The sequence below is a fragment of the Aquarana catesbeiana genome, linkage group LG03, assembly GCF_042186555.1.
Source record: "Aquarana catesbeiana isolate 2022-GZ linkage group LG03, ASM4218655v1, whole genome shotgun sequence".
NCBI classification, from domain to species: Eukaryota; Metazoa; Chordata; class Amphibia; order Anura; family Ranidae; genus Aquarana; species Aquarana catesbeiana.
Window position 1 is genome coordinate 378,828,799 of NC_133326.1, and position 25,033 is coordinate 378,853,831.

General features: G+C 41.7%; 1 protein-coding gene across 1 annotated transcript in view; it reads right to left on the reverse strand.

Annotated features, from left to right (window-relative positions):
• Positions 1 to 395: 395 nt before the first annotated feature.
• Positions 396 to 25,033, reverse strand: part of LEAP2 (liver enriched antimicrobial peptide 2) — a 32,967-nt gene continuing 8,329 nt past the window's right edge. The window contains exons 2-3 of the mRNA XM_073620660.1: positions 18,077 to 18,222; positions 396 to 14,064 (exon numbers count right to left, since the gene is read on the reverse strand). Coding sequence (XP_073476761.1) covers positions 14,028 to 14,064; positions 18,077 to 18,222 — 183 coding nt within the window. The 3' untranslated portion in view covers positions 396 to 14,027. The remainder of the gene's footprint in view (positions 14,065 to 18,076; positions 18,223 to 25,033) is intronic.

The following is a 25,033-nucleotide window of genomic DNA, read 5'->3' on the forward strand; positions in this document are numbered from 1 at the left end:
GACTACTGAACCTGGTGATAAATGCTAGGTCATAATTTGACCCTGCTGTGACCAAATTCCTTGTATTACTTCCTAGTGGCACATTTCTATTCATAGCCCCTATTTTATTTTAATCTGCATCTCCTTCAACTGTCTTTTATTGTATCCCTTGGCTGAAAATCTACTTGTGAGTACATCTGCTTGAATGTCATCATCCTCCTTACTAGTGCAATTATGCCTAATTCTCGTAAGTTGTCCCTTAGGTGTATTTGTTACCCATTATTGGTGATGGCAACTGTTCATAGGGATATACCGATTTCTATCCGTATTTTTGAAATGTGTCCTAGTACTCAATTTCCCTTTAGCTTTAAATTGACCCTTTCGAGAGGTCTATTTTCTGTAAACTTGATCCCATCTTCTTGTTTAATGTCTCTGTAGAGTGACTCGATATGCTATTGGGTGTCCATTTCTCTTGTTTGTAAAATTACATCTTTATTATCTTGTATGAGGAGCTGTTCCTAGCCAGTGGCTATAAATAGATATCAATATATTCTCCAATACAATTCTTTTGAAAAAGACACAAGTCCATCTAGTTTATGGGTGCTCAACCTGTGGCCCTCCAGCTGTTGCGGAACTACAAGTCCCATCATGCCTCTGCCCTTGGGAGTCATGTTTGTAACTGTCAGTGGCTTGCAATGCCTCATGGGAGTGTAGATGTGCAACAGCTGGAGGGCCACGGGTTAAGCACCCATGATCTAGTTCAACGAATAGAAGAAAAAAAAGAGAACTTCTTTTAAGAATTTCTGACTCTCCAAGCCAGTTAAGACTGGTTAGAAGGCTTCTTCCCAGTGAGGGGGGCCCCCCACTTCTAGGAGTCAGGGGATGACCGACATCTGTGATTTTCTGGAACCAGAAAGCTGACAGTCCAGAATGCCATTTACAGGGCTACAAACTTGAGTTCCACACACTCTGAAAAGGCAAGTGTCTTTTTGCTGCTGTTCAGCAGCGCCTGTCTCAAGTAGTTATTACCCCTGTACCAAAACAGGAAGGGCTTCTGCTCAAACCCCTTTACAGTTCCTAAAACGGAGTCTGGCCCAAATATGGGTCTCATGACCAAAATTGTTCCTATGTGTTCAAAAGGTCTGCATGGAAAAGGGCAGGTTACTTATTGCCTTTTTGGGATGCTTACTTTCACATTCTCATTTTTCCTCATCAATGCTATCTGATTTTGCAGTGGGCAAACAGCATTAACAATATGTTGCTCTCTACTTTGGTCTCTCCATAGCCCCTGGGGTTTCACCCAGGGACTGAGGTTTTTTGCCCCAGTCTTAGCTCTGCTTTGTACTCAGGGAATTCTTATTGTGGGTTACCTGAAAGATCACCTTTTTAAAGGCCCATTTCTCCCTTTCTCTGTCATCCAGCAGACAGTGCAGACCCAATCCGTTAAATGCTTGATCTGAGGAAGTTGTTGCTGGGCTCCTATCACAAATTGGGGTACCCGGGCCTGGCACTAGGCACAGCCCTGTCCAGGACCCTCCTGTTTTGTACAAAAGTATTTTAGTTTTTTATTCTTGTGCCTGGGCCACTTTATGTCTGCATTAGGGTCTTCCAGACCATTGTAACTCAACATGCTGGTTTATACTTTGTGAGTGTTATTGTATCCCTTTGGTTTGAATGAATAAATATATACAGTGAGCACTACTAGTTGCTTTTATGTCGTCTTATGCCATTCTTGTTGCTGTGGCTTGTGGAGAATGTTGGTCGAAAGAGCAATGGCCAAAGGAAGATTGGAATAATGTACCTATTATGGAAAATTTGACTTCTGAGGAACTTCTGAGGGTCCAGTATAGAGGTGAGCACCTTCACATGCCACTGGGTGGAGTGTAAGTAGCATGTTTTGTGGAACAGGGGAGCACATTCAGACCATTGCTAGCACTGTTCATAATTGAAGATTTTTCTAGGACTATTTTTTTTTTTTCTTCATCTAATTATATGATGTGCTTGGACTTTTATCACATCTGCCTCTGAATATGGGGAGAAGCTGACTAATTGAAGATTTGTAAAAGTCACCTGAATGTTTTTCATAGTAATTTTGAATGGAGTACATGATTTAGTTGGGGTAGCACTACACTATTATATTCATTGCGTTCCTCCAATCCTGGACCTGTAATAGCACCTCCGCCAGTAAAACTTTATGGCCTTAATACCAAAAAGCGTCCGGGAACAAATTAGGGATAATTCCACTCTTCTTACCATGTAAAACATGCTACTTACACTCCACCCAGTGGCATGTGAAGGTGCTCACCTCTATACTGGACCCTCAGAAGTTCCTCAGAAGTCAAATTTTCCATAATAGGTACATTATTCCAATCTCCATAAGATGATCTCTCCCTTTCACCCCAACCAAGATATCATCCTTCCTCATTTACTGTAGGTCCTGATCAAAACATCCCAAGAAAAATTCTCTTCACTGTATTGACATGGTTTGTGAGTCTAACTCTCAGGTACTCCCTGTTTTAGGCTATTGGATTCCCTCTTTGTACTTTGAGGGTTTCTGCAGAGGCCTTTCTGCTTATCGTTCCACTATTGCTATGTGGACGAGACAATTTATCAGTAAAGCCTACGGTCTGAAGGATCTGTAATGCCTCTTGGATTTTTCAGCATAATGCATATGTTTCTCAGATTTGCAAAGCTGGCGCCTTGTCTTCTGTTAACATGTTTGTTAATCCCTTCCCGCTGCTCCCCTCCCCAGCTGTTTAAAAGAAACAAAATGCCAAGAAGCAGAGACAGGCATTCTGATCATGTGACTGGATGTTTCAGCGGTCATATGGTCAGAAGCTCCCAATCACAAGTGTGCATCAGGAGCTTCCTGTGACATTTTGGTTACTGTTTAGTGAGTGCACTCTTGGCATAGAAAACCGTTTCCTATGAACCCATATATGCAGCCACTTGGTCTCAAAGTCCACCCACCTAGCGGCCGGGAACAAATTAGGGATAATTCCACTCTTCTTACCATGTTACACCCATAATTAGGGTTAACATGTAGCACAATGCCAGCTGCCCCCACCTCTGGTAGGATCGCAAAGGTTGTTCTTCCCAGCGGCTCCTGTCTCTCTTTTTTCTTTTTTTTTTTCTTATACATCACGGGACAGAGCCATAGTAGTTACTATGTGGGTTATAGGCCACCTTCAGGTAATGCACACTGGCACGCCCTAAATTAAAAAGTGCACTCCCTATATAACCCCTCCCACTGGTGGGAGTACCTCAGTTTTTTCACCAGTGTCTAAGGTGTTGGTCACGAGTAAAGATGTGCTGTGCTGAGCTCCACTGGAGCAATCCTTGCTGGGGCTAGCCATGCAGCCGGATCCATTCAAAGTGTCTTTTTTGGCCGAATTGAATGGTACCCGGGCCTTGTATCTGAAGAAACGAGGTCTTTCCTGTAACGCTTCTCTTTTAGAGAGCTGGACCCTGGGATCCAGTACTTTTTGGTATTAAGGCCATAAAGTTTTACTGGCGGAGGTGCTATTACAGGTCCAGGATTGTGGGTTTCCTCGAGGATCCCCAGCTCCTTAAGGTTTAACAGAACCCACCGTGAAGGGTGAAGATTGGGTCTGTTGGTATACCACAGAAAACCCTGCGGCAGAAAAGGTAAGTGGAGTTTTCTAAGAAATTTTTTAAATTTTCTTATGAATGTCTCCTTTAATTTAGTAAATGTTGTCATGCCTATGTGTCACCACTGGGGGCTGTATTGATCACTCGCCGTCTCATGCTTCTCAGAGAGCCCACGCTGTGTCTTGAAAGCTGCAGATGCTTCTTCCTCCGGCCAAACAGCAGAACTTCAGGTAGTTCGGGGGGTTCACTCTCCCCACCAGATGCCCCCCTGTGCTGGTTTTCTTCCCCTCTTCAGTGGGGAAAGAGCGCTGAAGATTTAAAAAAAAAAATGGCGTGAACGGTACGCCGCTCGGCGGCGGCGGCTTCCAACCCCCCCCTCGCCATTTCTGCTTCCCTCCCTTGATCCCATAGGATCAGGAGCCCGCGCAGGAAAAAGCTATTTTTAAAAAAGAGGGGAAGGGCCGTAGGTGATGCAGGAGGTGGGGCTTAGCATGGCGTTGGCGTCCTCCAACGTCCAGCGCGGGAAGGTATGTTTTTAAAAGGCACCATGTGTGTTGTTGCAAGCTGTTGAGGGACACAAGAGCAAAGGTAAAACACATGTTTTGTTTGCATATAAGACTTTGGTGACACAAGCATTTCTTTGACACATTTACTACTGCATCAGGCTGAGCATTAATAGCAGTGACAGAGCTGGACTATTGCTCAAGCAGTGGATGCATTCCTTCTGATAGTACCTCTGCGTTGTGCATCAGGCTATGCTCAAAAGGGGGGTGAAAACACCTCAAAAAGGGCTCTAGAAAGACTTTTAAAAGTCACATGGAAGCCTAGATCCATCCCAGTAAAGATGGCATCCTTCCGTGAGAGAAATATGGCTGGTCAGAGTGAGCCATCAGGAGGGGCAAGTGTTGCAGCTGCTCTTAAACACTGCAGCCCCTGTGTATATTACTAAGGAGGTTTTTTCTTCAACCATTTTAAGTTTGAAGCAAAAGATTGATGCTTTAATCGCATACCAGAGTGGGACTAAGCATAGCAGGTCCCCGTCCATTGCTAAGGACCCTTTTACTGAGGAACATAGAGCAAGAGATGACGAATTTCTTTCAAAGGACCAGGAAGAGGCTAATGTCTCCTCTTCCAAAGAACCTGATATGGAATTGTCAGGTTCGCAGGAAAGGTTGTTGGTACAGTCTCTCACTGAATTGGTCTGCTCCACATTTCTACTGCCAGTAACGCAGTCAATGGATGAGCCCACTTCTGGTTTGGGTTTACCAAAGCCTTCCCAATCTGATTCATGTTTTTCCTATCCATTCTTGTCTAAGGAAGCTAATGCATTTTGGGGAGCACCCAGATAAACAGTTTTTTCCTCCGAAAAATTTTTCAAAAATGTATCCTATGTATGAAGAGTTTTATAATGGGGAATTCCAGCAATTGACGCTGCTATATTCTCTGTAAACATGACTTGTCCAGTAGACAATGCTCATATGCTAAAGGAGCCAACAGATAAGTTGGAGTTCCTTTTTTAAAAAAATAGATATCTATTTCGCTCCAATGTTCAGTCAGCGCTGGCAGCGATCGGAGTATCTTAGTCCTTATAAAACCAGTTTATAGAGGTACTCAAAGTTATTCCCGATCAGCAGGCCCAGGATTTGGCCAGGGTATCAGAAGCGTTGTGTTTTACAGTAGACGCTATGAAAGATTCTATTCTCCAGGGCTCACGGCTCATGCTAGGGCTGGTACATGTGCGTAGAATCCTATGGTTGAAAAATTGGTCAACTGAAGCGCCATGCAAAAAGCTCTTGACTAGTTTCGCTTTTTATCATGAACGGTTATTTGGAGACGATTTGGATAAGTATATCCAAAGAATTTCTAATGGGAAAAGTTCCCTTTTACCGGTTAAGAAGCTTTTTTCTTTTAAACGTGCTTCTTCTCCAGTGTCGGGGGCATCAGCCTCCAGGCAGTCACGATGGCCTCCACCGTCAAGTTCAAGAGGTAAACCTCAGGGTCAAAGGAGGACCTGGGGGAGAAAACTCACAAAACAGAATATTAAAGCCTCCTTATGAAGAGGCGCCCCTGCCCGCTCAAGTAGGGGGAAGGTTTCTACAGTTTTCAAGGGTCTGGCAGGAACAATGTCAGGACAGATGGGTAGCTTCCTCAATTTCTCTAGGTTACAAACTAGAGTTCCGAGAGTTTCCGTCTCCTCGTTTTCTCAGATCAAACGTTCCCAGAGATCCAGTGAAAAAGTCTTTCTTGGATCATTTCTTGTCTCAAAGAGTGATATCAATGGTCCCCTTGGAAGAAGCAAGGTTTAGGGTTTTATTCAAACCTGTTCACGGTTCCAAAACTAAACGGAGATCTCAGACCCATTTTAGATATCAAAGATCTAATGCAGTTTTTGAATATCGGTTCTTTTCTTTTCTTTTTCAATCCGATCAGTAGTCTCCATCCTACAAGGGGGAGAACTTCTGGTGTCAATCGACATCAAGGATGCTTATCTCCATGTGCTGATTTTCCCCTCTCACCAGAAATTTCTACGCTTCGAGGTAGAAAATCTTAATTTCCAGTTTATAGCTCTGTCTAGCTACTGCACCTTGAGTGTTTACAAAGATCCTGGCTCCACCTTTCGCCAGGTTAAGGGCTCAAGGTATAACAATACTAGCCTACTTAGACAGTTTTTTTCTTAATAGATCAATTGGTAGCCCGCTTAAACCAAACTTTGGTCACCGCAGTCAGCTATCTGGAATACATAGATTGGATTCTCAACCTGGAGAAATCCTCCTTAAAACCATTAAGGAGATTGCAGTACTTGGGGCTGATCATAGAGCTCAGAAGAGTGTTTTATGCCCCGGCAAAGGAGCAGTTCCATAAGGGAACTGATTCAGTTGGTCAAAACAAAGAAGAATCGTTCCTTATGCGCAGTTTCATTCAAGACTGCTGCAAAACAGTATCCTGTCAACTTGGAACAAAAGGGTCCAAGCTCTGGACTTTCCAATGCATTTATCCCCCGATGTCTGTCAGAGCCTCAATTAGTGGTTAATATCCAAGTATCTTCAAAAAGAAAAAAATCCTTTCTACCAGTTACCTGGAAGGTGGTAACAACAGATGTCAGCCTTCTGGGCTGAGGAGCAGTCCTGGAAGAAGCATCTGTCCAAAGGAAATGGTCCAAATCAGAGATGGCCTTGCCCATCAATATTTTAGAGATTCGGGCAGTACGCCTGGCCCTCGAGGCCTGGACACCAAGACTATGGAATTGTCCTGTCAGGATCCAATCTGACAGCCACAGCTGTGGCCTATATCAATCACCAAGGGGGCACGAGAAGTCGTGCGGCCCAGAAAGAGGTGAATCATATTCTATCTTGGGCAGAAAACAACATCCCTTGCCTATCAACAATTTTTCATTCCAGGGATAGAGAATTGACAGGCGGACTACTTGAGTCGCCAACAATTGTTCCCGGGAGAATAATCCCTTCACCCTGACATCTTTCTGTCAATATGTCAAAGATGGGGAATTCCGGATGTGGATCTTTTTGCATCCAGGTTCAACAACAAGATCGACAACTTTGTGTCAAAGACAAGGGATCCGATTGCATACGGAACAGATGCCTTGTTTTTTCCGTGGGATCAAATTTTCACCGATCTATGCATTTTCTCCTGTTCTACTGCTTCCGCACCTTCGCGCAGTACTCCACCTGATCATTCAAAAAATAAGACCACAGCAACATCTCCTATTCTAAATACTGATTAGGTAAAGTCCCAATTCCCAAAAAGTTGGGACGCTGTGTAAAATCTACATAAAAACAGAATGAAATGACTTGCAAATCTCATAAACCCATATTTTATTCTCAATAGAAAACACATAAAATGTTTAACCACTTCAATGCCAGGCACTTAGACACCTTCCCACCCAGGCCAATTTTCAGCTTTCAGCGCTGTCGCAATTTGAATGAAAAGTGCGCGGTCATGCTACACTGTACCCAAACAAATTTTTTATCATTTTGTTCCCACAAACAGAGCTTTCTTTTGGTGGTATTTGATCACCTCTGTGGTTTTTATTTTTTGCGCAACAAATAAAAAAAGACCGAAAATTTTGAAAAAAAACAAGTTTTTCTTTGTTTCTGTTATTTTTGTAAATAAGTATGTTTTCTTCAATGACGGGCACTGATATGGCTGCGCTGACGGGCACTGATATGGCTGCACTGATGGGCACCGATGAGGTGGCACTGTTAGGCGGCGCTGATGGGCACTGATAGGTGGCACTGGTATGCAGCACTGATGGGCACTAATGGGTGGCATTGCTGGGCATCACTGAAATATAATGGTGCCAATCAGTGCCCATTTGTGGGCACAGATTGGGCACATGTGGATGGCCATAGGGGGTACATACCTGGCCATCCACATGTTGTCCCCTTCCCTGGTGGTCCAGTGTGGTCCTCTGAAGGGGGGCTGCGCTGATAAACAATCAGTGCAGACCCCCCTGTCAGGAGAGCCGCCGATTGGCTCTCCTCTACTCGCGTCTGTCAGACGCGAGTGAGGAAAAGCCGATCAACGGCTCTTCCTATTGACATCGTGATTAGCCATGATTGGACACGGCTGATCACGTGGTAAAGAGCCTCCGCTGGAGGCTCTTTACCAAGATCGGTGTGTCAGACTGACCCACCGATCGCTGCGATGCACGCCCCCGCGGGCACACGGCGGCATGTTATCCTGCTGGACGTCATATGACACCCAGTCAGGATAACGGAACCACCGCCCGGCCGTCAATCTGCTATAGGCCAGGCGGGAAGTGGTCAAACTGAGAAAATTTTAGAAAATTTTCGAAAATTTTTACAAAAAAAATAAGGTCATTTTGAAATTGATGGCAGCAACATGTTTTAAAAATGTTGGTACAGGGCCATGTTTACCATGGCTTAGCATTCACTTTTTTTTTCATTATCTACCATTTTTTTTTTTCTTTTAACATGCTTTCTTCAGAGTAAAGCTGGCCATACATTACACAATTTTCTTATTCAATTTGCTTTGGATTTAACTTCAGCTATGTAGTTCAAGGGCTATTCACATGGTATAGGGCAGTGTTTCTCAACTCCAGTCCTCAAGGCGCCCCAACAGGTCATGTTTTCAGGATTTCCCTCAGAGGAAACAGCTGTGGTGATTACTAAGGCGGTGAAACTGATCAAATCACCTGTGCAAAATAATGGAGAGCCTGAAAACATGACCTGTTAGGGCGCCTTGAGGACTGGAGTTGAGAAACACTGGTATAGGGTGCTGCAATTGGCCCAGGTACCATGTGATAACTGTGGACCAATCACAGCATAGGAACCATAGCTGTTATGAATTTATTCATAGCAGCTTTGTTGACATTGTGATTGTGTGTTTGCATAGGCCCGAGTACCGCGATCTGCAATCTGCTGTGTACGGTGGACACAGTGCTCATGAGGAAGAGGGCATGCTCCTAAACCCGGAGCAGGCACCTGAAGCACATATATGTTACGATGCCTTCACATGCCACCCTGCCGCAGTACATGTACTGTGGCAGGGCTGGCAAGCATAGGGGTGTGCCTGGGCACACCCTTATCACCTTGTGTGCATTAGCATAATTGCTCTGTGTGGAGGCGGGGAGATGAGAAATATATGTCCCTCTTACCAGCTCTGTCATAAGAGAAGTGCTTATGCACTTCTCTTTCACTGTGCCGGCAGCAAGATCAATGTCCTGGGGGCAATATATATATATATATATATATATATATATATGTAGACACACACACATGCATGTGTGTTTGAACTTTGGGGTGCACACCCTAATGCTATAGCCTGCGCACACCTATGTCAGCGAGTGATTAACAACACTCGGTAAATGTCTAGGAACTGAGAAGGCCAGTTCCTGGAGTTTTGGGAGAAGAATGTTGTCCCATTCATGCCTGATATTGGACTCCAAATGCTCAACAGTCCTGGGTCTTCTTTGTAGTATTTTTGTTTCAACATGCGCTACATATTTTCAGTTGGTGAAAGGTCTGGACTGCAGGCAGGCCAGTCAAGCCCCCAGACTGTTCTAATATGTAGTCTTGCTGTTGTCATTGATGCAGTTTAGCATTGTCCTGCTGAAATATGCAAGGCCTTCCCTGAAAAAGACGTCACCTGCATGGGAGCATATGCTACTCTAAAACCTGGATATATCTTTCAGTATTGATGGTGCCTTTCCAAATGTGCAAACTGCCCATTCTATACGCACTACTGCACCCATGTATCAACAGATGCAGGCTTTTGAACTGAGCACAGATAACAAGTCACAATGTCCCTCTCCTCTTTAGTCCAGAGGACACTGCGCCCATGGTTGCCAGAAAAAATGTAGAATTTCAATTCGCCTGACCAAAGAACAGTTTTCCACTTTTCAACAGACCACAATATCAGAGGCACACTGCCATCTTCAGGCTGGAAAGTTTTATTTTGTGAATTAACCACTAGCCTACATGTGGTCACCGTGAATGTCAGTTATAATGATCATATGAACAGGACCAAGCTGATCTGTTCCTAATCCTTAGTAAAGACTGTCAGCTGTCACTGAAAGTGCACTCTGTTAGCTTGGAGCAAAAACATACATCAATAGTAGACTAAAGTTCTCTTGGCACAAATTAGTCTTGAGCTTGAGTGGACTCCTCTGCTCTATAACCAATTAGAAGTGTTCTGGTCACCTAGGCAGCAACATGTATGCCTAAAGAAGGACCCTTCTCTTCTACAGTGAAGAAAATGGGATACTTGGAACTCGGCTCTCGGGTCCCGGCACCGCCATCCTAGGTAAGGGAAACAGGCAGTGGAGCCTTGCGGCTTCACTGCCAGTTTCCTGCGGCGCTGCGCTACGTTCTGTGAATGGCCCCGTGGTGTTCTGGGAACACACAGTTCCCAGAAGACAACGGGGCTGCTCACCGAGGAGCAGAACACACCGCGGAAGAGGCAGATTAGGAAGACTGCCTAGCAACAAGGGTTTAGGTAAGTTTAAAAAAAATTTTTTTTCAAAGGTTTTTTTTTTTATTTTTTTTTTAAGGATTTTTGGTGATTTTTTTTTTTTCAGGGTAGAACTCCACTTTAAAGTATGCTTTTTTTTTTTGTGGTAACAACCATAAGTTAAGGAGGGAAGTGGGGGGACAAAAAAAATGAGGGTTACTGCTATGAGTTCCACCTTAATTTACAGATTGTGGATGCCTGAAGGTTAATTATCTGTTACCTGTTAGGATGGTTACCCAACACCTTCACAACAGGATCTGAGAGGCAATCTTTCCAAAGTAACCTGAAATCCCCCTTAGAAAATTACCAAAGCATTGGAAGATTTTCCCTCCCGTTATGTTCTGATGGCAGCTGTAACATTCCAGATTTCCCATCAATTTCTCTCCCAGTGACATTTGTTACCAAGGAAAATAATAGAATTTGCATATTACAGAAGAAATGTAGGAAAACATTCTGCAATAAATAAACCATAATAGATGTTGCTTTTCTGTGTCTGCATTGTGTTTTATGATGCACCGTTTAGCATTAAAGGCTAACAGATTTGGGCAGTAGTGTGTGTGTGTGTGTGTGTGTGTGTGTGTGTGTGTGTGTGTGTGTGTGTGTGTTTCAGCAGCTTCTGTGTGTTGCAAAACATAGAGAATGTGGTATAACCCACTTAAATTCAGTGAAGCGGACAGGTGTTGTATCTGGGAGTTCCTCTTTTTAGATAAAATAACTTGCATAAAATAAGAAAAAATAGATAAAAATAGACATCACTTAATCTTATACAAGTTAAAGGGGTTATAAATCTTCATGTTTTTTCACCTTAATGTATCCTATGCATTAAGGTGAAAAAACACCTGGCAGTGACTGACCCCCCCATTTTACTTACCTCAGCCCTGGAACTTGACCCGGCGGGGACGCACTGTCCCTCTGCCCGGGGGTTCTCAGGTCTTGATTGGATAGATTGAGAGTAGCACACGCTGCTGTCAATCAAATCCAATGGCGTTGGGCCGTGTCATACATTCGGCGGCTATGGACGCCAAATGCTGGACTCAGGAGCGCGCCCGCAAGGTAACCCCCTCGGGAGAGCGCTTCTCCTAGGGGATTATCTAATGTGGGGAGGACCCGCAAGAGCTGCCGGGGGACCCCAGAAGATGAGCACAGCGGAGGTAAGTATGATATGTTTGTCTTTAAAAAAAAAATCAAATAAAACCCTTACAATCACTTTAACTGATATTTCTTTTCGTATTAAAGTAGAACCCTATTCTCTCAGTCAACATAAATTATTTTTAATCCTTATGCTGCTTGCATTAGTAAATAGATAGGAAAGTATATCATATTTACTTGTTTTACACTTTTTCTTTTAACTTTTATTCTGTTGCTTTCTGATTTCTGGCCTAGGTCAAATGATGTCATACATTCCAGGAGACTTCATGAGCCTTTTTGTTTTTCTTTCATCTGGAGCACACCCTCATACCTGCATGCCTGAGCTAAGGGCAGATGGATTCCAGGAAGTAAATGCTACCTGAATCCTCTGCCCTATTTCAAGATGGCCATGGCTTGAAATGCTAGGGGGGTCTTTTTCAAAGTGTCTGCTCAACAAAATAAATCATGAAGACACGGGGACGGATGGGCATGTTTGCTTTGAATATTAAAAATTAAACAGCATTTTTACTTTGTGGTGCGCCTATCCATTTAACTGACTTTAAGAATAACTTCAAATAGCAGCATATAAATATTTTTGATGGCATTCTAACAGTAAATCATCTATAAAGCTGCATTTTTGTTACAATGAAAATTGCCACACAAATCCTTTTGTAATTTAATATTAAAAATTACTGTCATGATTTTTTTTTTTTTTTCAACTATCCATGATTTTCTAAAACTGGCAAAAAGTCAAATGTTTTATTGTAAGTATGGTAAATATGATGTCCCAGAGAAAAATCAGTACACTGTATACAGAACGCCCTACTCAAGTGACTGGCACACTGCTGTTCCCAGCCATTTTTTCTCATTACAAAATCTTTAGGTATGTAATCCTAGCAAGACCGATCCTCCCACTTAGTGCTCCATTTTTGGAAGGAACTGGGATACATGCATTAAGAGAACAGCAGCTAGTAATACTGCAATAAAGTTTACTAAACTCCTTCTAGTATTTATTTGACCTTAAGATTTTTAACAGCAAAGTTTGATTTTCACTTGAAGTACATCTTATTGGGTACCCACAAGCCAGTCTAAATGTTTTGTGTTCAAGCAGTATTTTAATCATGAGTCAGTTCAGAACAGTTTTGTATTGATAATAAAATAAACCCAATTCAGCACTATCAAAAATAAATATTAAATATGATCTTCATAATTAACCCTAAAACTTGAATTCATCTTCTGCTACAGAAATTACTGGGAAGTATTAAAGTATAACTAAAGACAAAACTTTTTCCTTAGTTTTGGATAGAATGGAGATGGATTAGATCCCCTGTCAGTTTTTATTGCTGTCTGTGTCCCCATTAGGGAGACTTACCCTCTCTATTTGTCCTGTTTACCATTAACAATGAAAGTAAAAGAAAATCCCCAATTTTGGGTTGTCCCCAGAATAGTAATAAAGGGGAAATCCTTGGATAGGGACACTAGTTCTGGGGACCCCAAGGGATTCCCTATCACTTCCTGTTTTGACTATAGGACAGGAAGTGAAGAGGAATCGCTCGCGTGGAGCACAGGATTATAACCCTCCCTTACTCTATCCAATATTTAACAAAAAATAAATAAAATGTTGCCTATAATTCTACATTAATATAACAAAAATAATATAATCGTATGCAATATTACAGATTTTAAGTGTGTCCATGCAGTAAGATTGTGTTAGTGATTCCAGCTCTCTATAAGCATGAAACCACTAGCATAAGCTTACTGTGTGGACATGCTAGCCATGTTTTGTATTGCATGTGAAGTAGACTGGATTTGGATGCTGCTATTTTACATAACCGAAGATTTTTATTTTATTGTGCCCAGTTCTATGGCAGAAATTGTGTTAGAGCTCTATGATTGTTTTTGGAACTTTTTTTTTTGTATTAGTAGTATTATTATTTATTTTGGTATAAAGACCAAGTTTAATATTTAATTTTGATAGTGTTGCACTTATTTTATTGTGTTTGTAAATTTTTCATTGGAGGCTGCATTTGGATATACAGTACTTCTTTGGGGTGAATTAAGAGTGCAGAAGGTTTTCACTGGAGAGTTAAGTTCTTATTCATTACACATTTTTCTTCAATTCATCTACTTGTGAAAAAGTCTTGCTTATAAAATAATATATTACATATCAATAAATATTCATAAAAACTGAGTGCAAATTGTACACCGATGATCTCAGTAACCAATAAATAATTTCTTGCAGAGATAATGATCTAAGTTTATCTGCATTCATTGATGACATTTTTCCAAATGCTCTTAATATCAGCAGAAGATTGTTGTTAATCTGCAAATGTCTTTAAGGAGCAACGTTCCTTTCTGGAAAAGAAAACACATTATATATAACATTTTCCATGCAGCTACCTAAAGGAAGTTTAAGAGAAAAATGTAAAGCCCTTAAAGTAGAACAATAGTCAAACTATAAAATCTCATGCAATATGTGATATAGACCTAAAAGAAAACTAATACTCCTGCACTTGAGAAGTTACTGTGCAGCTGATTGAAAACATGTGTCTCCACTGGTTAAGCCACCACAATGGCTGTGCTCCCACTCGCAAAATGCAGGGATACCCGAATGAAACTCTATGAAGAAAAGGAACAGAGGTCGCACCAGCCTAGTGCATTATCTTTGCGACAATTTAATATTTAAAAGGATGTATAAAATATACTCACAAATTAAATAAGTCAAGCAGAATATAGTCCACCAGCTGAATCAGCTTTGAAGACGAGGGGACAACCCTTGAAACCTGTCAGCTTTTTTTTACTTATTCTACGATTGGCACTCGATCATGCTGGGTGGAACATCTGGTGGACTATATTCTGCTTGACTTATTTTGTTTGTGAATATATTTTATACATCATTTTAAATATTAAATTGTCGCAAAGATAATGTGCTAGGCTGGTGCGCCCTCTGTTCCCTTTCTTTATAGAATGTGTGATACAGGGCTGCTTTTACTGGGATCTGTTTTTTCTAACTACCCCTAGGAATATCTGTTAAATACAGTGCCTTGAAAAAGTATTCATACCTCTTGAAATTTTCCAACCAAAAACGTAAATGTATTTTATTGGGATTTTATGTGATAGACCAACACAAAGTGGCACATAATTATGAAGTGGAAGGAAAATGATAAATGGTTTTCAAAATATTTTACAAATAAATATGTGAAACGTGTGTGGTGTATTTGTATTCAGCCCCCTAAATCAATACTTTGTAGAACCACCTTTCCCTGCAATTACAGCTGCAAGACTTTTTGGAGATGTCTTTACCAGCTTTGCACATCTAGAGAGTGAAACTTTTGCCCATTCTTCTTTGCAAAATAGCTCAAGCTCTGCCAGATTGGATGGAGAGTGTCTGGGAACAGCAATTTTCAAGTCTCGCCACAGATTCTCAATTGGATTTAGGTCTGGACTTTGACTGGGCCATTCTAACACATGAATATGCTTTGATCTAAACCATTCCATTGTATCTCTGGCTGTATGTTTAGGGTCGTTTTGCAGACTCCAACAAGTTTTCTTCTAGGATTGCCCTGTATTTGGCTCCATCCATCTTCCCATCAACTCTGACCAGCTTCCCTGTCCCTGCTGAAGAAAAGCATCCCCGCAACATGATGCCAACACCATGTTTCACGGTAGGGATGGCGTGTTCAGGGTGATGTGCAGTGTTAGTATTCCTCCACACATAGCATTTTTCTTTTAGGCCAAAAAGTTCAATTTTGGTCTCATCTGACCAGAGCACCTTCTTCCACATGTTTGCTGTGTCCCGCACATGGCTTCTCGCAAACGAGACTTCTCATGACTTTCTTTCAACAATGGCTTTCTTGTTGCCACTCTTCCATAAAGGCCAGATTTGTGGAGTGCACGACTAAATGTTGTCCTGCAAACAGATTCCCCAACCTGAGCTGTGGATCTCTGCAGCTCCTCCAGAGTTACCATGGGCCTCTTGGCTGCTTCTCTGATTAATGCTCTCCCTGCCAGCCTGTCCGTTTAGGTGGAGGGCCATGTCTTAGTAGGCTTGCAGTTGTGCCATACTCTTTCCATTTTCAAATGATGGATTAAACGGTGCTTCGTGAGATGTTCAAAGTTTGGGATTTTTTTTATATCCTAAATCTGCTTTAAACTTCTCCACAACTTTATCCCTGACCTGTTTGGTGTGTTTCTTGGCCTTCATGATGCATTTTGTTCACTAAAGTTCTCTTAACAAACCCTTTGAGGGCTTCACAGAACAGCTGTATTTATACTAAGACTAATTTAAACACAGGTGGACTCTATTTACTAATTAGGTGGCTTTTGAAGGCAATTGGTTTCACTAGATTTTATTTAGGGGTATCAGCGTAAAGGGGGCTAAATACAAATGCACGCCACACTTTTCAGATATTTATTTGTAAAAAAATTTAAAAACCATTTATCATTTTCCTTCCACTTCACAATTATGTGCCACTTTGTTTTGGTCTATCACATAAAAAGCCAATAAAATACATTTAGGTTTTTGGATCTAACATGACAAAATGTGTAACATTTCAAGGGGTATGAATACTTTTTCAAGGCACTGTACCTGCTGATCCTGCTAGAAGGACCATTGAATAGGTGCTTGTTTTGAAAAGTTGACAACATTCTTTCATCTGTAGGTAACTGCTGCAACATTGTCACCATTTCTATTTTTGGAGAATGGTAAGTAGGAGCACTTCTGCTAGAAGGGTCCTCCAGGTGCTGTATAAATTCAGGATCATCCAAGGTAGCAAGATAGTAAGCTAAAAGGCACTCAAGCAGCACTTACAGGAGAAAAAGTAGGCTCTGGATAGACAAAGATATGCAGAGAAAGGCGCTTCTAATTGCAGTGACCTCCCCCTTGCTGACATCACTTCTGCCTCGTGTCCCACAGTGGTTTCAGGAAGTGCAGCAGCCATGTTGCTCCTCCAAACTCTCGGTTCCTGCAGCTGCTGGCCAGCACAGTTACAGGAAATACCATCTCAGGAGGACTTCATACCTTGATAAGACTGTTTACTCTGCAATCAAGTGTTTTTAATTGCTGCCTTTTAATAAAATTGCTGACGTAGTGCACTTAGAAGTTCCTTTCTGTGCATACCCTTTCTATTGCTGTATTGTTATGCGTATTAACATTTAAAAAAAAAAAAAAAAAACTTTGGTTGTATATATACTTTGGCAAGTGGAGGTGCTTTGGCAAGTGGAGGAAGCATGTAGAATAAACACCTCTGCCGCTGCTGCCCGCACTGTGGAGGAATGGGGGAAAGTGGAGACACAGGAGGATCCTCCCTATAGCCCAGTAAGTGCCAGACCTGGGGGGGGGGGGGGGTGCTGTCAGTGGTGTCGTTGGCCCCCCCCGGGGGGGGGGGCTGCCACTGGAGCTGGGCTATATACACTATCTGGATTGCTGGTCTATATACACTATCTAATGCTGAGCTATAGCTGTATTGATGGGCTGTATACCCAGATCTGTGAGGCTGAGCTGTATACACCCTGGTCTGTATATACCCTGATCTGTGAGGCTGAAATATATGAAATATATACCCTATCTGTAATGCTGAGCTATATACCCTGATGTGTGAGGCTGAGCTGTATATACCCTATCTGTAATGCTGAGCTATGTGTCCTGATCTGTGAGGCTGAGCTGTATACTCCTGACACTATGGGTGGAAGCAAGTGAAATACAGGTAACGGAGTGGGTGGATTGTATAAGGGGTGGGGCTTATGATAAGCGGGAGGGGTGAAAAAAGGAAGACGGGTCTTGGGGCTCTCCCATCCTTAAACTTCACCAGCTGCCACTGCCTGCAACTACAGACCGTGTTGACAGGGGAAAGCCATTGCATTCTCCTGGAAGGGGAAGCTGTCCCCACCGGGGAGAAGACAGTGATTATTGCTAGCGGCTATACCAGCTGCTAGCTATAATCGCATGTAAAATCCAGCAGGCTGGTTGTACCCAAATTTTGTTCAACTTGGTACATTCAACCTGCCCATACATGGTTCCAATCTCGGGCAGTACCTGCTGAACTGGCCGAGAATAAAACCATCTATGGCTGACATCACTGCTCCTTCTGCAAATTGATAACGTATGGCACTCCCTGTGTAAATGTCATTCCATGTTCGTTAAATTGATAGGGCAATATTATTAGCTAATCCACCCTGCTTCTAGTGAATAGCAAAAGGAAAACACCTTAGTAAACAAAATAGATGAAGGAACATTGTAGTAGTTTATATCTTTGTTTATTAATTCTTTTCTTTTTTGGTGCAGCAGCTAGGTCAATGTCATAACCAGTTACTCTCAGGCAAACATAGCTTAGGCCTCCCCAGGCAGTGCATTACATGTGTAAGCTACCTGCATAGTCTTGTAAGGCATTCTGTGTCATCTCTGCATGAAGCGCCAACTGGACGCAGTGATAACCCTCTCCAAAATGGAGTCATCCTTCGAAGTCTCAGCAGTGTCTTGGATCCCGCGGTATTACTCATGGGAGCCCCTTCCAGCTGAAAAGAGACATTTCAGTCAGTACTTTTATTTGTTAAAACATCTGATGTTGATTTTATGATAAATAGCTATTCAGAACACATATATTGCTATAAGGGCATTAATATAAGTATATATTGCATACTGCTCAACTTGTTTTTTACATGAACAAAAATCAGATGCCACAGCCACACAATTCTTGCCAGGCCTGGGGTGGTGGTAGGGCTGATGAGGCTTAAATGTTGAAAATAGACAAACTGTTGCCCTCTGCTTCCATTTCCAATTTAGGTGTATAGATCTAGTGTAGGTGAACTGTACACAGTACACTATTTTACTAACAATACTTAACAAACTGTGCATGCATGGCTACACCAGGGGATATAAAGAACCAGCCAGACTGTTTGTAAGCAGGGCAGAAGTCTGGGACTGTTTTATTAATCACAACATTGTGTTAATGACTCAGTGTATATATATATATATATATATATATATATATATATTTATTTTTTTGTAAATGTAATTTACTAAGCAGCTTTGTTTAAAAAAACTTGTCTACAGAGCTTAATAGCTTAAGCTGAAATCTACACACAGGCACAATTGGAAGAGAGTGGTGACTCTACCCCTTTTCCCTCCCTCTAGCTTCAGTTTGCTATGTTTAGAAGTTATCGATATCAGCAGAGAGCTTCTGAAAAACCCCATTATGTTATGAGATTCTGGTGTCATGGGTACACCCTGTATGACAAACCGGTATAAAACATCAGTTTCCCTTTAAAGAGACACTGTCACCTTGCAAAATGACAGTGGTGACAATAATGAGGTCTGATGACCCCAAGCTGAGCGGCAAGAAGAGAAATCTGTATTGCACACAGTACCATCCTAAATTCTCCAAGATTTGGAAGTCTACAATAAAACTGATATCTGTGCTGCAGAAAGGGATGACAACATTGAAAAGCCACAGACCAGATTGTACACTCTCCCTAAGGCCCCTTTCACACTTGTGCAACCTGAAAGTCACGTGACTTGAAACAATGCCTGTGTAATCTTGAGGTCAATGGACCTCAAGTCACATCAAAGTCGGACCAAAGTAGTGCAGGGACTACTTTGAAGTTGCACAGATATGAATGGTACTCATTGGATATTATTATTTATTATATTATCATACAGGATTTATATAGTGCCAACAGTTTGCGTAGCACTTAAAATGAAGTCAGACATTACAATTACATTACAATTTGGTACAAGAGGAATCAGAGGGCCCTGCTCGCTAGAGTTAACAATCTAGGAGGGAGGGTCAATTGATACAAACGGTAATAGCTGTGGGGGAAAAGTTGATGGAGAAAGTGTATTAGTTAAAAGCAGGATAAGCTTCTTTAAAGCGAAGGGTATGGATATTTGGATATCACGGGGTACGACTTGTCTTGCAACTTTGCAGTCCCAAGTCACAGGACAAGTCACACAAGTGTAAATAGGGGCCTAAAGAGACATACAAGTACAGCACTGTAAAGTCTGCTTAGCCCAGGACCTACACAGGTTGCTACTGAGCACAGTCACAAATGACTAATTTGTAGGTAGGTGCCTACTAGGTCTACCTCACTTTCTACAACTCCCAATTCCAAAAAAAGTTGGGACGCTGTGTAAAATGTACATTAACACAGAATGCAATTATGTGTAAATGCCATAAATCTATACTCTATACATAATAGATGGCAGCAACACGTCTCAAAAAAGTTGGACCAATGCCATGTTTACTACACTGTAGCATCCCCTCTTCCTTTAAAAACACTCTGTAAATGTCTGTGAACTGAGGAGACCAGTTACCAGAGTTTTGGGAGAGGAACATTGTTCGATTCTTGCCTGATATAGGATTCTAAATGCTCAACAGTCCTGGGTCTTTGTCATATAGAGTATCTCACAAAAGTAAGTACACCCCTCATTTTTGTAAATATTTTATTATAACTTTTCACGTGACAACACTGAAGAAATTACACTTTGCTACAATGTAGAGTACTGAGTGTACAGCTTGTATAACAATGTAAATTTGCTGCCCCCTCAAAATAACTTAACACACAGTCATTAATGTCTAAACCACTGGCAACAAAAGTGAGTACACCCCTAATTGAAAATATCCAAATTGGGCCCAATTAGAAATTTTCCCTCCCCAGTGTTACAAGATCTCAGGTGTTAATGGGGAGCAGGTGTGTTAACTTTGGTGTTACCGCTCTCACTCTCTCATACTGGTCACTGGAAGTTCAACATGGCACCTCATGACAAAGAACTCTCTGAGGATCTGAAAAAAAGAATCTTTACTGTACATAAAGATGGCCTAGGCTATAAGAAGATTGCCAAGATGCTGAAACTGAGCTGCAGCACGGTGGCCAAGACCATACAGCGGTTTAACAGGACAGGTTCCACTCAGAACAGGCCTTGCCATGGTCAACCAAAGAAGTTGAGTGCACGTGCTTAGCGTCATATCCAGAGGCTGTCTTTGGGAAATAGACATATGATTGCTGCCAGCATTGCTGCAGAGGTTGAAGGGGGTGGGAGGGTCAGCCTGTCAGTGCTCAGACCATACACTGCACACTGCATCAAATTGGTCTGCATGGCTGTTGTCCCAGAAGGAAGCCTCCTATAAAGATGATGCACAAGAAAGCCCGCAAACAGTTTGCTGAAGACCAGCAGACTAATGACATGGATTACTGGAACAATGTCCTTTGGTCTGATGAGACCAAGATAAACTCATTTGGTTCAGATGGTGTCAAGCGTGTGTGGCAACAACCAGGTTAGGAGTACAAAAATCAAGTGTGTCTTGCCTACAGTCAAGCATGGTGGTGGGAGTGTCATGGTTAGGGGCTGCATGAGTGCTGCCCACACTGGGGAGCTACAGTTCATTGAGGGAACCATGAATGCCAACATGTACTGTGACATACTAAAGCAGAGCATGATACCCTCCCTTCAGAGATTGGGCCACAGGGCAGTATTCCAACATAATGACGACCCCAAACACACTTCCAAAACGACAACTGCCTTGTTAAAGAAGCTGAGGGTAAAGGTGATGGGCTGGTCAGGCATGTCTCCAGCCCTAAACTCTATTGAGCATCTGTGGGGCATCCTCAAATGGAAGGTGGAGGAGCGCAAGGTCTCTAACATCCACCAGCTCCATGATGTCGTCATGGAGGAGTGGAAGAGGCAACCTGTGAAGCTCTGGTGAACTCCATGCCCAAGAGGGTTAAGGCAGTGCTGGAAAATAATGGAGGCCACACAAAATATTGACACTTTGGGCCCAATTTGGACGTTTTCACTTAGAGCTGTACTCACTTTTGTTGCCAGCGGTTTAAACAATAATGGCTGTGTGTTGAATTATTTTATGGGGACAGCAAATTTACACTGTTATACAAGCTATACACTCACTACTTTACATTGTAGCAAAGTGTCATTTCTTCAGTGTTGTCAAATGAAAAGATATAATAAAACATTTACAAACATATGGAGGTCTGTACTCACTTTTGTGAGATACTGTATTTAATTTCAAGATGCACCAAATGTTTTCAACTGATGAAAGGTCTAGACTGCAGGCAGGCCCCCGGATTTTTCTACTACAAAGACATGCTGTTCTCATAGTATGTGGTTTATATATCGTTCTGCTAAAATATGCAAGGCCTTCCCTGAAAAAGATGTAATCTGGATGGGAGCATATGCTACTCTAAAACCTGAATATATCTTTCAGCACTGATGATGTCTTTCCAGATATGCAAGCTGCACATTCTTTATGCACTAATGCACCACCATATCATCAGAGATGCAGGCTTTTGAACTGTGTGGTGATAATAAGCCAGAAGGTCTCGTTCCTTTTTAGTCCAGAGGATGCAGCACCCATGGTTGCCAAGAAAAAGTAACATTTTGATTTTTCCGACCACAGAACAGTTTTCCACTTTGCAAAAGACCAATTTAATTGAGCCTTGGCCCAGAGAAGACCATGGCATTTCTGGATCATGTTCAGATATGGCTTTTTCTTTGCATGATAAAGCTTTACCTTCCATTTTTGGATGGCGCGGTGAACTGTGTTCACAGACAGTGATTTTTAGAAGTATTCCTGAGCCTGCAGTGATGTCCATTACAGAATTATGCCTGTTTTTAACCACTTCAGACCCCGAAGGATTTACCCCCTTCCTGACCAGAGCACTTTTTACAATTTGGCACTGCGTCGTTTTAACTGTTAATTGCGCGGTCATGCAATGCTGTACCTAAACGAAATTTGCGTCCTTTTCTTTCCACAAGTAGAGCTTTCTTTTGATGGTATTTGATCACCTCTGCCGTTTTTATTTTTTGCGCTATAAATGGAAAAAGACCAAAAATTTTGAAAAAAAATTATATTTTCTACTTTTTGTTATTAAAAAAATCCAATAAACTCAATTTTAGATTTTAGTCATACATTTAGGCCAAAATGTATTCAGCCACGTGTCTTTGGTAAAAAAAAATGTCAATAAGTGTATATTTATTGGTTTGCGCAAAAGTTATAGCGCCTACAAACTAGGGTACATTTTCTGGAATTTACACAGCCTTTAATTTATGACTGCCTTGACTGTCATTTCTTGAGGTGCTAAAATGGCAGGGCAGTACAAAACCCCCCCAAATGACCCCATTTTGGAAAGTAGACACCCCAAGGAAATTGCTGAGAGGCATGTTGAGCCCATTTAATATTAATTTTTTTTGTCCCAAGTGATTGAATAATGACAAAAAAAAAAAAAATTTACAAAAAGTTGTCACTAAATGATATATTGCTCACACAGGCCATGGGCCTGTGTCCACATATGGACATATGTGGAATTGCACCCCAAAATACATTCAGCTGCTTTTCCTGAGTATGGGGATACCACATGTGTGGGACTTTTTGGGAGCCTAGCCACGTACGGGGCCACGACCAAAACCAATCACCGCCTTCATAATTTCTAAGGGCGTAAATTTTTGATTTCACTCCTCACTACCTATCACAGTTTTGAAGGCCATAAAATGCCCAGATGGCACAAACCCCCCCCCCCCCAAATGACCCCATTTTGGAAAGTAGACACCTTAAGCTATTTGCTGAGAGGCATGTTAAGTCCATGGAATATTTTATATTTTGACACAAATTGCCGGAAAGTGACAATTTTTTTTTTTATTTTGCACAAAGTTGTCACTAAATGATATATTGCTCACACAGGCCATGGGCATATGTGGAATTGCACCCCAAAATACATTTAGCTGCTTCTCCTGAGTATGGGAATACCACATGTGTGGGACTTTTTGGGAGCCTAGCCACGTACGGGGCTCCAAAAACCAATCACCGCCTTCAGGATTTCTAAGGGCGTAAATTTTTGATTTCACTCTTCACTGCCTATTACAGTTTCGGAGGCCATGGAATGCCCAGATGGCACAACCCCCCCCCCCCCCCCCCCAAATGACCCCATTTTGAAAAGTAGACATCCCAAGCTATTTGCTGAGAGGCATGGTGAGTATTTTGCAGCTCTCATTTGTTTTTGAAAATGAAGAAAGACAAGAAAAAACTTTTTTTTTTTCTTTTTTAAATTTTCAAAACTTTGTGACAAAAAGTGAGGCCTGCAAAATACTCACTATACCTCTCAGCAAATAGCTTGGGGTGTCTACTTTATAAAATAGGGTAATTTGGGGGGGGGGGGGTTGTGCCACCTGGGCATTCCATGGCCTCCGAAACTGTGATAGGCAGTGAAGAGTGAAATAAAAAATTTATGCCCTTAGAAAGCCTGAAGGCGATGCTTGGTTTTCGGGGTCCCGTACGCAGCTAGGCTCCCAAAAAGTCCCACACATGTGGTATCCCCATACTCAGGAGAAGCAACAGAATGTATTTTGCGGTGTAATGTCACATATTCCCATGGCATGTTTGAGCAATATATCATTTAGTGACAACTTTGTGCAAAAAAAAAAAAAAAAATAAGTGTCTTTTTCCCGAAACTTGTGTCACAATATAAAATATTCCATGGACTCGACATGCCTCTAAGCAAATAGCTTGTGGTGTCTACTTTCCAAAATGGGGTCATTTGGGGGGGTTTGAACTGTCATGGCATTTTATGCACAACATTTAGAAGCTTATGTCACACATCACCCACTCTTCTAACCACTGGAAGACAAAGCCCTTTCTGACACTTTTTGTTTACATGAAAAAATTATTTTTTTTTGCAAGAAAATTACTTTAAACCCCAAACATTATATATTTTTTAAAGCAAATGCCCTACAGATTAAAATGGTGGGTGTTTCATTTTTTTTTTTCACACAGTATTTGCGCAGCGATTTTTCAAACGCATTTTTAGAGAAAAAACACACTTTTTAAAACTTTAATGCACTAAAACACACTATATTGCCCAAATGTTTGATGTAATTAAAAAAAAGATTATCTTAGGCCGAGTACATGGATACCAAACATGACATGCTTTAAAATTGCGCACAAAACAACACAACAAACATGCAGTGGCGACAAACTAAATACATTTTTAAAAGCCTTTACAGGTTACCACTTTAGATTTACAGAGGAGGTCTACTGCTAAAATTATTGCCCTTGATCTGACCTTCGCGGTGATACCTCACATGCATGGTGCAATTGCTGTTTACATTTGACGCCAGACCGACGCTTGCGTTCGCCTTTGCGCGAGAGCAGGGGGGGACAGAGGTGCTTTTTTTCTTTTTCTTTATTATTTTTTTTCTTTTTTATCTTATTTTTAAACTGTTCCTTTCATTTTTTTTTTTTTTAATCATTTTTATTGTTATCTCAGGGAATGTAAATACCCCCTATGATAGCAATAGGTAGTGACAGGTACTCTTTTT